The following is a 16,611-nucleotide window of genomic DNA, read 5'->3' on the forward strand; positions in this document are numbered from 1 at the left end:
TTTCTCACCCAATGAACGCTGGGCCCTATAGCTACAGCGCCGCGCTTCGATGAGGGCGAAACGCAAAAAGCCGCCCGTAAGCTGTGCGAAAGATTCCCAGGTAGTCGAAATTAATCCAGATCCCGCCACCATCTCTTTCTTTCTTTTTACACTCCCTCCTTTAAGCCTTCTCTTACAGCGTGGTTCGGGTGTCCACCGAGATATAAGCGACCGTTACAGACTCAGGGAGCCAGTTAAGCCCCTTCCTTTCCTCAAAATCATCGCAGTCTGGAACGTCGTCAAAACCAACGCCAATGAACACAACAAAAGCCGTCGTCTTATCGAAACAGAAGCGAGCGCTTGGTTTCTGTGACGGCTTGCTGAGTGACGTCATAGCTGTCACGTGGTTTCTCCTCGGTTCAAGGTAAATTCTTGCACACGGCGAAGAAGCTACGGAGGGTAGTAGTAAAGCGGCCGCTTTAAAATGGCTTGTGCTTTAGCATTGCTAGGCATGAAATATTGAGAGAAAGCACGGTTTTTTTGCAGACTGACACTACCGTTACACACCGCGATGTGTCCACAGATCCAGGGAAAGATTTATGCGCTTTCCCGTTCCTCAAAACCAACCTCCCTTGCGCTTTAGAAAAACAAAGCCGCATTACTGCCTGAATTTTTAGGTGGACGCTACTGCCTGCCCGCCGGGGTGGCTCAGTGGTTAAGGCGCTCGATGACTGAGCGGAGTACCCGGCTCGCACCCGACAGCGGCGGCAGCGTTTCGATGGAGGCAAAACGCATAGGAGCCCGTGTGCTGAGCGATATCAGTGCACGCTAAAGCTCCCCAGGTGGTCGAAATTATTCCAGAGCCATCCGCTATGACACCTCTTTCTTTCTTCTTTCACTCACTCCTTTATCCCTTCCCTTACCGCGCGGTTCAGGTGTCCGCCGAGATGATAGACATCTACTGCTCCATTTCCTTTCGCAAAACCCCCCCAATTTCCACTTCTATCTTCCCCTCCCTCACGGCGCGGTTAAGGTGTAAACCGACATTTGAGATAGTTGCTCCGTCTTTCCTTTCCCCAAAACAATTTTAGTGCGAAGCACTTCCTCGAGCTAATTGGAGCTAAGTCCTCGAGCTACTTCATGGGCCTCCTCGTTCCCAGCGAGGTAAGCGTGCGCAGGTGTGCTCGCCGAGGGCTTCACACGGCGCGACCGCTATAATGTGAGAGAGATCACACAAGCTATAGAAGAGTGCGGGTTGAATACTTTCCAGCTGATACATCCTTAAATAAGAGCCAGGCCGCCAGTTGACGTCGCTTGCAAACCAACTCATTGCCAAGCCTCTACTGCCTCTACTGCCCGGGTCAGTTCCCTAGCCAGTGTAAGCTATGTAAAGCCACAGCTCATCTCAATCCCATTCTCAGGGAATTCCATCAGGCTCCCTTTGAGGGAAGCGTAAAATCATTAGACCAAAGGGCGACCATACTCGATCCTAAGCGCCGATCCGGATATTGTAGCGGGAGCTTACACTGCGGTACACGCGAGGCCAGTTGTGCGCATGCGCTGTTACCATGGCAACCGGGGAGGAGGACTGGGTGCGCCGCGCGCTTCGTCGCCGCTCTTTCTTCCGGAGTCCCTACTTTATCCCTTCCCTTACGGCGCTGTTCAGCTGTCCGCCGATATGCGAGACAGATACTGCGCCATTTGTTTTCCCCAAAAACAAATTTAGCCTTACGGCCGCGATCCGCGGTGTCGGTCTCCACGACAGTCATTCCATGGATCACATCTAACGTTCAGACGAACGCATGAAAGTGCACCAGCGTTTTATGAAAATTTGGTTTTGGGGGAAAGGAAATGGCGCAGTATCTGTCTCACTGTATCGGCAGACACCAACCGCGCCGTACGGGAAGAGATAAAGGAGGGACTGAGAGAAGAAAGGAAGAAAAAGGTGCTGTAGTGGAGGGCTCCGGAATAATTTCGACCACCTGGGTATCTTTAACGTCGCGCAGCGCACGTTCGCCTTAGCGTTTCTCCTCCACCGAAACGCAGCCGCCGCGGTCGGGTTCAAATCTGGGTACTCCACCTGGACCGGAAGGATTGACCTTGTGTATATGAGAGAAAGCAATCAGTCTAAATACTGTGTAGGCAGCATTGAGACAACAGCGTGCTACTTTACCGATCATCGGGCAATGTTTATCTCTGTCAAAACAATTGAATAAATAAAAATGTCTCTCCGAATACTTCTCCAATGCTTAACATTTAAGACACAACAACAAACTAGACAACATGCGTAACCAGTGGAGCACTACAGCTCTCGCTACGTGTATCCTCGCAATGCTGAGCTAAGCCACGGCCAATTTTTCAACTGAAGACCATCCAACTGGCCGAACCCACCGCTAAGGTCCAAGAACTCCTCTCTGGCGTCTATGTGGGAAGTCTGAAACCTTCCCTACATTGTCCTATTCTTTATAGAGCATATTCTTAAATAGCGCCCTCAATACCCCTATTCAGCATTATCTCTCAAATCCCCTTCTATTAACCTAGTACCAAAAGAAGAAATGATCTCAACAGCACCTGAGCATCGCTCCAAACCATGTCGGGAGAGTAGTGTGCAGCGCAGTTCTCACATAACGGCGAATGCCCGAAAAATAGTTTTTGAAGAAAAGAAATTGCGCAATAACTGCTCACTTGGTGAACAACTCAACTGCACGGTGATGGAAACTATGTATAAAGCAGATAGTGGACAAGGATTTCGGCCCCGACGGTCAATTACGATGGAGGCGAAATGCTAGAGGCCCGTGTACTGTGGGCTGTCAGTGCGCGTTAAAGAACCCCAAGTGGTCGAAATTTTCGTAGCCCTTCACTACGGAGTCCCTCATAGCCTTAAGTCACTTCGGGACGTTAATCCCTATAAACCATACACCGAAACAAGCAGAGGAAAAATTAGCTGCGGTTTAACTACTGCTGTACCTGGTTAGAGATCGAAACCTGTGGTGTACGAGGCAAGTAGATGCGGCTTGGCGTGTAACATAGAGCACGTTCCGCACACTGCATAGGCAGCGCGCGCACCCTGAAACCCTGGCAGGTGGCAGTAAATTGATGGTTGATAGCGAGAGGATGGTCACCCAATGAAAGCTCCGGCCTACTGCTGCAGTTCCGCGTGTCTGACACAACTCTGTCAGCGCTAATGCATGCAGCCCACACCTCTCACCATCGCCGCGTAGTACATCAAAGCGCGATTGAGGCGTCCACTCACCCAGGGAGTCGATTATGCTCCCTTCCTTTCCTCAAAATCATTGGAGTCTAGAACTTTGTCAACGCCAATGGACACAAACGCCGACGACGTACAGAGAAAGGGGAGAGCTCCGTTTCGGCGGCGGAGGCTGAGTGACGTGTCATCCGCAGGTGACACAGGCCGGACGTCTTCGTGCATAACAGAATCTGTACACACTGCACTCACGCCGACGGCCAATCGCAGACGCTCGATGCAGGCGCCTAAAGCGACGTAGTGCCGCATACACACGCACTGCTGCGCGGCGCGTCGACATGCTATGGGTCATTCCAATGCCATGGTTGAGGCGGAACAGCGTCGTGCAGAAACTTGAGCTGGCCACGCGCCACTTTGGCGACACGCACAAGCCAGAGCCTCGGCAGTCTGGCAAGAGCGTGCGCTTAGCAGCATATCCGCTGCCGCGTTGTTGGCTCGCAGCCTTAAAAGCACGCAAGAACGAAGCGCCGATAGGAAACGCGAGGCTCGCCGGGAAATCGAAGTTCGCGTTTGCGACGCGGAGCAAAGACGTGAGGTGCGCGCCCGAAGTCAAACTCTGAAAGGGCGTCAACCAACTGTGATTAGCATTGTCCACATCCAGCTAACGCTCTCATTTGCCGCATTCAACGACACCTCAAAAATACCGCTTATCAGGAAAATGAAAGGCGCAGGAACACTTCTCGGTGCACGCCTCAAACCTGTCGTGTGGAAAGGGAGGAGGGTGGCAGTGAAGAGAGAGGTTTGGTTTGCTTTATGGGTGTTTAACGTCCCAAAGCGACAGGCTATGAGGGACGTCGTACTGGAGGGCTCCGGAAATTTCGACCACCCGCGTTCCTTGACGTGCACTGACATCGCGCAGTACACGGGCCTCTAGAATTTCCCCTCCATCGAAATTAGACCAAGCGGCCGGGATCGAACCCGCATCTTTCGGGGCAGCAGCCGAGTGCCGTAGCCATTCTGCCGCCACGGCGGTGCTGTAATGGAGAACTCCAAAATAATATCGACCGCATGGGGATCTTTAAGGTGCGCTGACATCGGCAAATATGCTCGCCGCAGCCACTAAATGCCAATCCAGGCGCACGTGAGCCTCGCGCCCGAGGCCGCGTTCCCAACCAGGCGCTCGTTTAAGACTGACGAAGTTACGCGGCTGCAGCCAGGAGGTGCAGGGAAGGAACCATGCCGTGATTGCCCGCGAGTACGTCACGAGCGAATCCACTGCGCTTACAGCTGAATACGAATCCCTCTTCCTACACGCAGTAAATGTTCGTGGCGAAGCTCTGACCCATGAACGCGCTACACGCCAAGGAACCAAACCACTATTATCAGATCTAATAGACGTTTACGAACCAATTACGGGACACAGAAAATATTCACTGAAAGGGACAAAAAATGAACTCTACTAAGGTGTGGCTCACCTTCGCAGGAAGTCCCACGGTGGTCGTTCGGGTCACGACGCCGGTGCTTTGTTCGAATAGGGCTAAGTCCAGAGGCCCAATGTCGGGTCGTCCCGGCTCGCTTCTGGAAGGTCAGCTCAGCGCCACCAGCACGAAAAAGCTAGCTGGATCCCAAAGCCGCGTCCTCGGATTCGAACACCTCGAACAGTTGGCTCGGCCCGGGTGGCTCCTGGGGAAGCGACCACGGACAAAGGCAGCCTCGCACAGTCGGTACGCCTCGGCTGCTCAGCCCCAGAATTCGAACGGCGTCTGGCTGGGCAGCACGCGCTCGCTACCTGGCTCGAGAGCACGCGCTCGCTACCTGGCTCGAGAGCACGCGCTCGCTACCTGGCTCGGCAGCACGCGCTCGCTACCTGGCTCGAGAGCACGCGTTCGATACGTGGCTCGAGAGCACGCGTTCGATACCTGGCTCGGCAGCACGCGCTCGATACCTGGCTCGAGAGCACGCGTTCGATACCTGGTTCGAGAGCACTCGCTCTCTACCTGGCTCGAGAGCACGCGTTCGATACCTGGCTCGAGAGCACGCGTTCGATACCTGGCTCGAGAGCACGCGCTCGCTACCTGGCTCGAGAGCACGCGCTCGATACCTGGCTCGGCAGCACGCGCTCGATACCTGGCTCGGCAGTGCCCTCCCTTTTTCTTGTCCCCACTGTTCCAAGGGGCTACGGTGGTTCTTCCTAAGGCACACACGGGCACCCGTGTGGCTCAACGTTGAAGGACCATCGATGGTCTAAATTAATCCGAGGGCCACCGCTACGGCGTCCCTCACTGCTCATGTGACGCTCGGAGACGTTAAAACCGCTACGCCGCCTTCCTACACGTAGGATACATTCTAGAGATATTAGACTAATTAGGGCGGACTCTCAAACACGCGCAGCCAATTAGCCAGCCGTTACGACCTTCGAACGTGCGGTAAATCGACAATTTTGGCATGATCGACCGCGGGGGCTGCGTTTTTATGGAGGAAAAACGCTAAGGCGCCCGTGTGCTGTGCGACGGCAGTGCACGTTAAAGATCCCCAGGTGTTCGAAATTATTCCGGAGCCCTTCACTACGGCACCTCCTTCTTCCTTTCTTCTTTCACTCCCTCCCTTATCCCTTCCCTTACGGCGCGGTTCAGGTGTCCAACGATATATGAGACATACTGCGCCATTTCCTTTCCCCAAAAAAACCAATTATTATTGCCCACCGGAATGCGCGGTAAGGAAGCACCGAAAAAGAAATGGTTTACAAGAAAGCAGTCTATGAGGCGCGAGACGCATTTCGAATATTCGAAGGACCACACGAAATCCCTCTCAGCTATGCACAGAAAATAAAAACCTGCGCCAGATACAGCAACAAAAGTTTCTGCTCACCTCAAAATTCAGCGAGGGACGCTGCCATCAGTGTTCGGTGCAGCCAGGTAGGTGATGACGTGGCGCGGGTCGCTTGGGCCGCTTATATGCGTTGCCTCAATGCCAGCAGAAGCGCAGGCATCGAGACACCAAAGGGTCGCTGCACGGGTAGGGGCCGAGTCCCCTGCGACCTCCTGCAGAGGAACTGGTGGGCCATGTCTGGTCCGAGCAACCAGGACTCGCAACCTCGAACATCACCGGAGCACTTACGTTCCACGAGAGCCATGGCTGCTTGCGTCCTACACGTAGGCCCACTGCCGTTCGTCTGAAGCGTTCCAATGATGTGCTGTTATGTAACCTCCTTGGCTGGCACGCGCCACGCGGCATCGACGTCACAGCTTCTTCGTCGTCTCTCCTCGCAGATTGGTCAATCGTCGTCGTCTTCGAAGAACGATAATCATCAAATGACGAAAACAAAAAAAACGCCACTGTTGCTCGTTTATCGTCATGGTCTACAACTCTGCAGTTGCAAGCTAACGAGAATTCCTTCTATTCCAATGAAATCAATTTGCGTCTCCCGACTCGGCAACTGCCTGCTGTGTAGGAAACAGCGTATCTAGTTGGTAGGCTTCAAGGGGTACGAACGCCGAATTAATGGGGTCGGTTTTATTTTTGGACGTAGTCCACACTCTTCTGAAAGAAGTTTAATCGTTTTTAGTTTAAAATATTGCACGCGGCTACAGTAGGTCTGGAAAACGATCAATTACCATAGCAAGACGGGCGAGTTGGTGATACATATTTGAAAAATTACAGCGCGGAAAATGGGGACTTCAAGGGTAGAAAACACGGGGCGTCCTGTGTTTTCTACCCTTGAAGTCCCCGTTTTCCGCGCTGTAATTTTTCAAATATGATCAATTACCAACCAATGCGCCTTAGGTATCTTATTTATTATTTCGTTTCAAGAATAAAGCCATGGTTAGCTTACTATTGTGCATTCGAGCATACCGGAGAAAAATTCTGCACACAATGATGCGAAAAATTTTTTAAAAAGCTACTTCGTGGAGTCCATATTGAAATTAGTCCACATGAGGCCACACTGACAGTGCTACAAAACACCCAGTATTCAGAATGAACCCAGGAAGCGAGGAAAATCCTCTGTACTACTGCAAGTTCCTCGCAGTTCCCGTGAGCGAAACCGACCTCTCGAGCATCTCGTAAAGGCCAGCCTAGGCAATGCAGATCTGACGTCTTTTCTTAAAGCGACCAGGCTACATTGTCTGCTTATCAGTCATATAGTGTAATGGAGCACTTATGCCTCCTCTCAAGCTATAAATCTTGGTAATCAAAGACGAACCCTTTTCCTCACTTTTCAAGACCTTTTGATGTTTAGGTAAGCCGCAAGGACTCGAATACATGAGGGAAACCATGCAGACTGGCTACTTTGGCAAAGACAGTAGGTTCCTTTTATTTCGTGCGTTCTTTCACTTGGCGCACTTTTACAAGATGCATCCTTTGTCTGCTTGAACTTGGCGCAGTGCAAATTGGGGATGCGAGGAGGCCTACTTTGCTTAACCAGGTTGTCATCCATGAGCTTCGGTGCGTAGCCGGAACAGCGAAGTCCGCGGCTTGACTTCTGAGAGGTGCGAGAAGCTTGGGGGAGGAGGACACAAAATGGCCGCGAACAGGAACGCAGTGCTCCAGTGCCAGAGGTGCCTTATACATACGGGCCAAACTGGCGAGACCGTCAGCTCTCTCATTCTGCGATGTGTGACCGGACCTATTCAACATCAGCGTTTATGCTAGCTTCTGAAAGATGATGTGGTCCAAGAGAGAAAAGCGTGGCGTTTTCCGGAGGCTTTGGAAGTAGCTGGACTGCTTGCTCGGAGTCGGTGATTATCACCTTTGCTTGCTTGCCTTTAATATTGATCGCGTTTAGAGCCGGACGAATAAGTGTCATTTCCTCATGCGTGGATGACACTAGGTCAATAAAATGTGCAAACCACTCTTGTCCTGTTCGGGTATAAAAAATGCTGGCATCGAATTGCGTGCTTCTCTTCTAACTCGGTCGTGTGTATAACTGCAGGTAGTCGTGGTATGCATGCCCTAATTCCGCACAGCGCACCTCATTGCAGTTGTCATGGGGTGTTCAGACCTCATCAGTATAATTTTGTTCACTAAGTTGAGTTCTGTCTTCTCCATTGATGCTAGCCGGAGGCTATGGGGTAAAGCCATGTGCTGCGGCCTCCTCCAAGGTACAACATAGTGTTGAATAAGGCCACAAAGTGAGATTCCTCACGCATGTGCAAACGGCGCAGGAGGTGCCTTCCAGCTGCTGTTTCGACGAGTCGCAGAACAGGCTGTACTACAGGCGCTGCGTGGGAGGTAGGCGCAACGTTGTGGCTCTAGCTTCACCAAGTCATTTGCGCTCCAAGTGGCAATGCCCAGTAATAACCGCGACGCCTTTCGGTGAACTACCTCGAGCTTCACGTTCTGCGTGACACGGAGGGAAGCGCAATTGAAGCCACCAAAAGGGTTCGGCACTCCCATCTGCCCCCCGCCGCAATGGCTCAGTGGTTAGGGCGCTCGGCTACTTAATATTTGTACTGGTTTTTCACAGAAATCACCTCACATTAAAGTGAACTGGTGGCTTGGGTTTCCAGAAATCCTTAACTTAATGTTAGCCATGACCGAAGCTAAGTAGTTTTTTTTTTCAGCTTTCAAAGTTGAAGTCTTGGCGGCGGAAATATAATGGTTGCCACAAGGAAGCTTTTGAAGTACGTGATGGCCAACAATGTGGCTCGACATCACAGTTGGTTAGGCAACAAAGGAAAGGGAAGGTTCTACAACCTAAATCTTACGCCACTCATCATATGTAACTTTAGACATTGCAGATTGGTTTAAAATTGGTATATGTAAAACCTGCCTTTTAGGCCATTTCTCATTGTTCAAAGTATCTCAATTGTAGCATATAATGCTAAATGAGTAAAAAGTAATCAATTATTTTAAAGGTATGTTGAATTGGTGCCTCGATAATATGGCTTTTGCTTAGATAGCAGATATCTAAAAGCATCATATTCATATTCTATTTGGCTTTAACTACTCGCGTTTCATTCAGTTTGAAGTATTATTCACACACCCTTAGAGCTTTTGCTGTTTTTAAAGCATTCTTGGGAAACATGGTTTTGGGAAACGTTATATTGCTAACAGTACAATAAACCTCTTCGTAAACTCAATCGCTGGGCTTTCTGTTGATCTTTCTCAGTAATAAGTATCTTTGCAGAGGCTCTGCGGTAGAGCAAATGTTTCAGCACCGTCGATAAAGTGGAGACCATCATAAAGCGATGGTTGCAGCACGCAGCAGATTGGCTGAAGCAACAGACTGCCAAGAAGGCAGGGGTAATTTTTTTTGTTACTCATTCTTTAACATGCACCTGTTGGCCACCTTCTAGGCAGTATTATTGCCACAGGTGAGGTTTCATGTAGTTCGTAGTTGCGAAGCACGACATGCCTCTGGCGAAAGTGAGGATGCTTGGTGCCTTTTGGGTACTGATGAGATGCTTAGAGAATTGACACTCACCTTAGCTCTGTGCTCATCAGTCATCTATTCAATGTAACATACTTCAAAGGATTCAAATGTAGGTCTCCTTGTTGGTCATGTTTAGTTATGGCTAACTTTCCTGGAATCAGTCATTACTTGAAAATTGCTCCATGATTTGTTTGTCATCAGTTTATTATCACAGCTCACTGGAAATGCTGATTAAAGCCAAATGGACCAAGCAAACAAGTGTTAAATAAAAAGTTTCAATAAGATTTTACCTTGTCCAAGTTTTTTGTATGTGCATGAAGCAACTGCCTAAATTCAGGGTGCACGCATATTTAATACTCAATGGGAAGAACTTTTTCTGGACATCCAGAAGACTGAAAGGAGATGTCAGTAAGACATATCAAGGAAACTTAAGATATGTTCTGAAGATGTTGACAGGATATCCTCTTGTGATCTTATTAGGCCTCCCTAGGACATTCTGTGGATTTCCATTCTGCGACCAAACATGTGTCCAGATACAGCGCCATTTCCTTTCCCCAAAAAACAATTTTCAACTTTTAAATCAGTCGTGGCTTTTAATTACGGGCAACAATGCCGGGTTTCACTGATGATGAGCCATTTAAGGCTTTCGACTTAAAAGCGCTCGCCTGCCGCCGCCCTCGCCGCAAACAAGAATCTGCCGTGACGGTGCGCGATGCCGAACGGGAAGTCGACCGACGCCAGGGACAGACCAAGCATCGCCGGCCGTTAAGGCTGCGATGAACGCAACCGGCGCAAGCGGTAGAGGTCTTGGCCGCACCTGGAGCATTCGATTACCCATTCGGTCGACTTGGGCAGCACCATGCACAGCTTAACAGCTCTCGGCGAATAATGCGCGAAGCAGCTAAGCTTATAGCGACGCAGAATTTTCTGAGGGATGCGCGCCGTACTCGCGCTTGGAACGAAAGCCACGGACAGCGTTCTTCCATGCCTTTCTCGCACTCCGGTACTGGGCATTTCATGGCGCAGTCAAGGTGAACCAACCACAATGCAAGAAACTCACGGGTCTCGAATTTCGAGCACAATGATGCACAAAACTCGTGGGGATGCGGCTCTCAAATTTCAAGCACAGCAAGTGAAAACCAAAAAAAAGCGAAACGAGGACTGTTTAGTTCGATAGCACTAAATGGGTCGCTGGCGGAAGAGGCGTCCTGTGTCGGTGTCAAGCCGGAGGAGCAACAGATGCGAATCGCGAGCAGTGGCGCGTGCGCGCTGTTTGGCGGAGGCCTAGAGGTCACGTGACTCGCTCGGTGAGGCAGGGAACTGCACTGCCCCGGTGCGCTGCAACTGTCCTAGTTGGTGACTAAATAAAAATGGCTACTGTGAGCTACTTGTACTACAGCAAATGTGAGACGACATTACGAATAATTAGAGGCCCGCCAACCACAATGATGCACAAAACTCGCGGGGTTGCGGCTCTCAAATTTCAAGCACAGCAAGCAAGAACCAAAAAAAAGCGAAACGAGGACTGTTTAGTTCGATAGCACTAAATGGGTCGCTGGCGGAAGAGGCGTCCTGTGTCGGTGTGAAGCCGCAGGAGCAACAGATGCGAAGCGCGAGCAGTGGCACGTGTGCGCGGTTTGGCAGAGGCCTAGAGGTCACGTGACTCGCTCGAGGCAGGGAACTGCACTGCCCCGGTGCGCTGCAATTGTCCTAGTCGGTGACTAAATAAAAATGGCTACTGTGAGCCACTTGTACTACAGCGAATGCGAGACGACATTATGAATAATTAGAGGCCCCCGTTAGGCTAAAAGCCAAAGATAGGGGAAAAAAAAACCCCTGTCATCTTGCTGTGTTACTGCACCAATATCCTGGTCAGTAAACGAGGAGTTGTTCGCCCTGCCTCCGGAAACTGAAGAGAAGGCAGCTCGCGGGGTTGTTCTATTGTTGTGTGTCTGTTCCTTGTCCACCTCTTCCTTTCGAGCCACCAAATCCTACAATTGGAAGGGATGACTGCCAGGGTGTTCAATCGTTAAACTCGAGAGAGGGGTCGATTCTTTTCTGTGAACTTGTTGGCCTCGTCCCCATCAACTTCAAGACTATATTCTACCACGGAATAACACTTGCACTTCGGTACCAATGCTTTCGAGATAGAAACGGCCATCTCTCCTTTCCAGCCTAGCCTGCTGCATGCCACGTGTGGCTTCTACAGCATGCGCAAGTCCCCTAAGCGGATTGCTCCCGCGCTTGTTTCCAACATCCTTCACGTTCGCTTCATGCCAGGTCTTCTAATGTCGATTCAGATGCCTTGCACCTATCAAGACAAGCTGAACACCAACATCAGATACGACAAGAGCATGAGTCTACAGACCCTGCAGTCATTGTGAAGCGACAAGCAGAAGCGAAGTGGCATCGTTATATGCGTGCCCGACAAGTTGAAATAGCCGAAAAACGAGCGCAGCGAGTACATGCGGATCCTGTAACCACAAGCGGAAACAAATGTCGAAGACTCCTGTGGAGCACGCTGCCGAAATGCGGGATCGACAAGCTTCGGAAACTGCAGAGCAGAGAGCCCTTCGAGCGGAAGCAGAAAGTGGAGGAACAGCAGCACGTTGCCGCGACAAACATCTTCAAGCGAGATTTCCTGGACAATCCATTTGGTCATGTGTGTTCTACGTGCGACCGACTCTGGCACAAGTGGTACCTAGCCCCAGTGACTGCGAATATGTTTGGTCTGTTAGAGACAGTCTGTTCAGAGGTCAGTTGTGCGAGTGGTTTTGCTGTGTGCACGATCGACCTATAAAATATCCTTGAGACAGCAAAAGGTTCCTTTGTACTCTGAGTACAGCGTGAGTACATCCTTCCAAACCTACTCATTGTTTTGACTGCAGAACAGCTGATCTCCCTTTGAATCCCGTCCATGCAGGTTCACTGACTCTTGTATAACTGGTCAGTGCAGGATCAAGGGGCCGATAGTTATGTTTCGGTAGAGACAGAACTCACGCTGAAGGTTCTGCCGCGTAAAATTGAGAACAACCATTTCATTCAGCTAAACTTTAAGAAAAAATTGAACTTGATTTCAAAGGACATGCTTATGCCGTGGTTCTGAGCAGAGTTCTTTATAGCAGGAGAGGGCGTCACAGGAGCAGAAAACTGGTATCGCACATATAAAGCATTTACATACAGGGTTAAACTGCCAACAATTTTTTTTCTTCACCATCTGTTGCAGTGATGAAGTCATCAAAGTGATGTTACACACGCATTATATGCGGGCATAAGTGGAGAATATCAATGACTTCATTAAAAATTTTCTCAGCAATGCAGTGACTATTCCTTGTAGAAAAAAAAAAGAGGGTAGTGTTCCTGAATGGTAAGCTGGTTTGGTTTATGGGGGTCTAATGTCTCAAAGTGACTCAGGCTATGAGAGACGCCGCAGTGAAGGGCTGCGGAATAATTTCGACCACCTGGGGTTCTTTAACGTGCACTGACATCGCACAGTACACGGGCCTCTAGAATTTCGCCTCCATCGAAATTCGACCGCCATAGCCGGGATCGAACCTGCGTCTTTAAGGCTGAAGGGTAGTCTATATGTATAGTATAGCTTCTTGTTTTCCCCGATTTTTATTTTTAATGCCCCTTAAAACTTTTTGCACTGTGAGCAGCAATTAGAGCAACTCATCACACACAGTTTGTAGAGAGTGTCAGTTATGAATTGCACCAGTAATACTCCCAGTCACAGTACCAAAGATATCACTCTTTTTTGTTTATTGTCTTGAGAAACACCCAAAATTGCTTAAAGAGATGGCCTTGACTCATAAGTTTTTCAAAAAAAGTTACTCTTGCCATGACTGTACAGATGCCAAGGTGTCCTGGCACCCAAAGGCAAACAAAAAAAAATAGAGAAAATACCCAAATCTTGAAGGAACATATCACAAGTTCTGAATGCATTGAATATGGAAAAAATGCAGGGGGCCCTACATAAGACTCAGTTTTGCCATTCTGAACAGAATAAAGGATGTGAGAAACATCTACAATGGCCTGCAATAGTGATGAAAAATAACCTTAGGAGACACAATGCGATTGTGACTATGTCCAAGAAACGTCTACCCTCAATACACACATCACAAGAAACAAACGGACTAGTCCGAAGTCCAAGAAGCAACCTCGAAACATGCACTAGTCAACTTGACCATGGCTGGCCTAGGACCACAATGCCATGACAAAAGCAAAAGCTTTCGCGACAGGCTCAAAGACAATCACACAAAGATTTCTGCCATTAAAAGGAGAAAAGCATGTTGAACATGCCAACAGAACAAAAACATTGCAAATGAAAACAAATAATTCCCACCTAACAGTTACACATTACAAAAACCCATACCAACCATACTGGGGAGGTTTATGTGTCCATTTGCATCTGCACAATGAAAAATGCCACAATTATTTCACAGTGTATGTCAAAATGTGCAATATTTCATCACTCACATTTTGTGCAGTGTAGCAAAAGCGTAATACGAAATGCAAAACATACATGCAGGACCGAATCGTGAAGCCCACAATCGGTGACTGATTAACTACGCAACTGCCCATAAAGAGGCGACAAAAAGCCACAACCCCTCGTTCTGTAAAAAGCACAATGGTACAGTATTTCTGGCATCTTGTGCATTCCAACAAGCATGCAAATTATGAACCTCGCACTCCAAATAAAAACAATTATCATGATAATCACTGCAACCACATAACATTACATGTGTGCCCTTATCCAATGCGGCAGTAGATTGTACGTCTTGTATAAAGGCAACGCCTCCTGAGAAAATCCATTGTCCGTGCACATAACAAAGAAAAGACACTGTTACAATAAACAATACATCAGCGACTTCATACCTTAACCTGCTTCATATGCAAAACAGTAAGCTCGCATAGTATGGCAGTGCAGTTCAGCAGCTAGCAAATACTGGTCCAGTCTGCACATACAATCATGAGAGAAAGGCTTTCTTGGCCCATAATTTCACATAATAATCAAATCAAGAACTGCACTACTACAGTCTAGTTAGCACCACAATACAAAATTTACATCACACCTACGGTTGCTCTAGTTGAGAAACCGGCTGAAACAAAACAGGTGTCGCCAGGAAGCACGCCGCCCCCCAGCTGTGGTTGCAACTTGGGGAACCACCCAATAAAAACCACCCATCAGATTCACGCAGAAAACAATGCTACTGGTACGGAAAAATGCGATGACCACCCCAAACAAGCACATCAAAAGCAAATTCTTATTTGTTGGGCAGACTGTTCGGGACAGCCACGACACAGAATACGACGAAAATACATCGGCTACCGAAGGCTCATGCAGCTGAAGCATAAACAGCGTCCACGTTAAGTGGACATTCTAGAATGTAATGCCACCGCAGTGCCGTCTCATTGCACAAAGGAATGAATGCAACACTGGCTGGTCGCCGCTGCACAGTGACTGAAAAGTCAATGCGCAAAGCGTACTGCCTCTCTAGGAGCACTTCCACAAAGACAACTTGGCAAGCATTCTTCGTAGAAGACTCTCCACAAGCCCAACACAACAACATACTCTGAAAGGCAACAAAGCCCCAGGATCGTCTGCAGAAGGCCACTTTCACAGTGTGTAACAGCAATGCTTCAACTATTCGCTTTTGACCCTCAACCAAAAGGCTGGGAGTTCCTGTCAATAATGATTTGTCGCAGAGAAGATGAGATTCGACGCCAGCATCACAGACTGTCCGTCACTCATCGGACATTTCTAGGCAGCAGCACCGTCTCACGTGGCGGATGTCGCAAGTGGCAGCACACGGCAGTTTGCTCTGCGGTGCTGCAGAGAGCCTGCCGCTCGGTCACTGCACTTCGCCTGTCACAAATATTCGAGGGCTTCAGTGCCAAAGTATCGGTCCCCAAAGTTTCCTGGAAAGAAAAATGCAGAGCAGTTAAATGTTTTACTAGGAAATAAAACAATATCTGCCTCACGCTGGTATTAAATGGCAAGAAACAAGGGGAGTGAAAAAGAACAGGAGAAAGACTCTTGTTACTTATGTGAAACAGAAACTAGACAGTGACGAAAGTGGTAACCACAGCTCAAGAATAAAAATTATTCTCGGCTGTAGGCAAGGATCAGTTCCCAATGGCAGTAAAAAGTCAGTATTTCAACCTTAGTTAAAACTTGTATAATGTGGACATTAGCGCACCTACAGCAAATGTCCCTTTGTTAAATTGTAAATTGTAGGGTTTAACATGCTGAAGCAACACATGGGCTATGAGGGATGCCATATTGTAAGGCTCCAGATTAGGTCAGGCCACTTGGCATCCTTGAGGGGCGACGCAACTTTAAAATCATAAAAGATGACCAAAAAATCAGTTTTTTTTTTGTTACAAAATAGCATTGCATCAGCTCGTACGCCTTGTTTTGTATGCTGCCCCAAGTTTCACTGGTGAAAGCCACCAGGAAGTATGCGGAAAAAATTGCTCTGTGAACTGCGATGGCACTGCATATTGGGGAATCGCTCAAATAATCAGCGATTTCTTCACGACTGTTTTGCCTATTTTGGCGTCGTTTGTTTTGTTGCATTCCCACATTTCCAATCTATATGAAGAATCTCTTGGTTTTCATTTTGATAAACTGCAGATTTCTGGTGCGACATCTTAGTTGAGACATGTCAATGCCAAATGCGATGTAAAATATGAAAACAAAAAATTTGCATTGTGAAAATAAAGAACAAATCTAATACTGTCGGCAAGCATAGCAAAAGCATTCAGAAACATAGTCAATGTTGAACCAGTCTTCTACCACACTTCGTCGAGCCTGCAGGCTTTCCACACAGTGTAGAAGGGAAAAAAATTGGTAGAAAAGAAACTTCCAAAACAGTGCTGAAATTGTGCACACTTTAGTTTAAAAGCATTACATTCAGAAACATAGTCAATGTTGAACCAGTCTTCTACCACACTTCGTCGAGCCTGCAGGCTTTCCACACAGTGTAGAAGGGAAAAAAATTGGTAGAAAAGAAACTTCCAAAACAGTGCTGAAATTGTGCACACTTTA

At 48.5% G+C, this 16,611-nt stretch overlaps 1 protein-coding gene across 14 annotated transcripts in view; it reads right to left on the bottom strand.

Moving 5' to 3' along the window:
• Positions 1–9,743: 9,743 nt before the first annotated feature.
• Positions 9,744–16,611, bottom strand: part of l(2)k01209 (uridine-cytidine kinase-like lethal (2) k01209) — a 31,029-nt gene continuing 24,161 nt past the window's right edge. For 12 of the 14 annotated variants that reach the window (XM_077640563.1, XM_077640562.1, XM_077640564.1 and 9 more), the window contains one exon: positions 13,288–15,479. In XM_077640563.1, coding sequence (XP_077496689.1) covers positions 15,430–15,479 — 50 coding nt within the window. In that variant the 3' untranslated portion in view covers positions 13,288–15,429. Of the gene's footprint in view, positions 15,480–16,611 lie in introns of all 14 variants that reach the window. The other 2 variants (XM_077640565.1, XM_077640571.1) reach the window with 2 other exon arrangements.

The sequence above is a fragment of the Amblyomma americanum genome, chromosome 10, assembly GCF_052857255.1.
Source record: "Amblyomma americanum isolate KBUSLIRL-KWMA chromosome 10, ASM5285725v1, whole genome shotgun sequence".
Taxonomy (NCBI): Eukaryota; Metazoa; Arthropoda; class Arachnida; order Ixodida; family Ixodidae; genus Amblyomma; species Amblyomma americanum.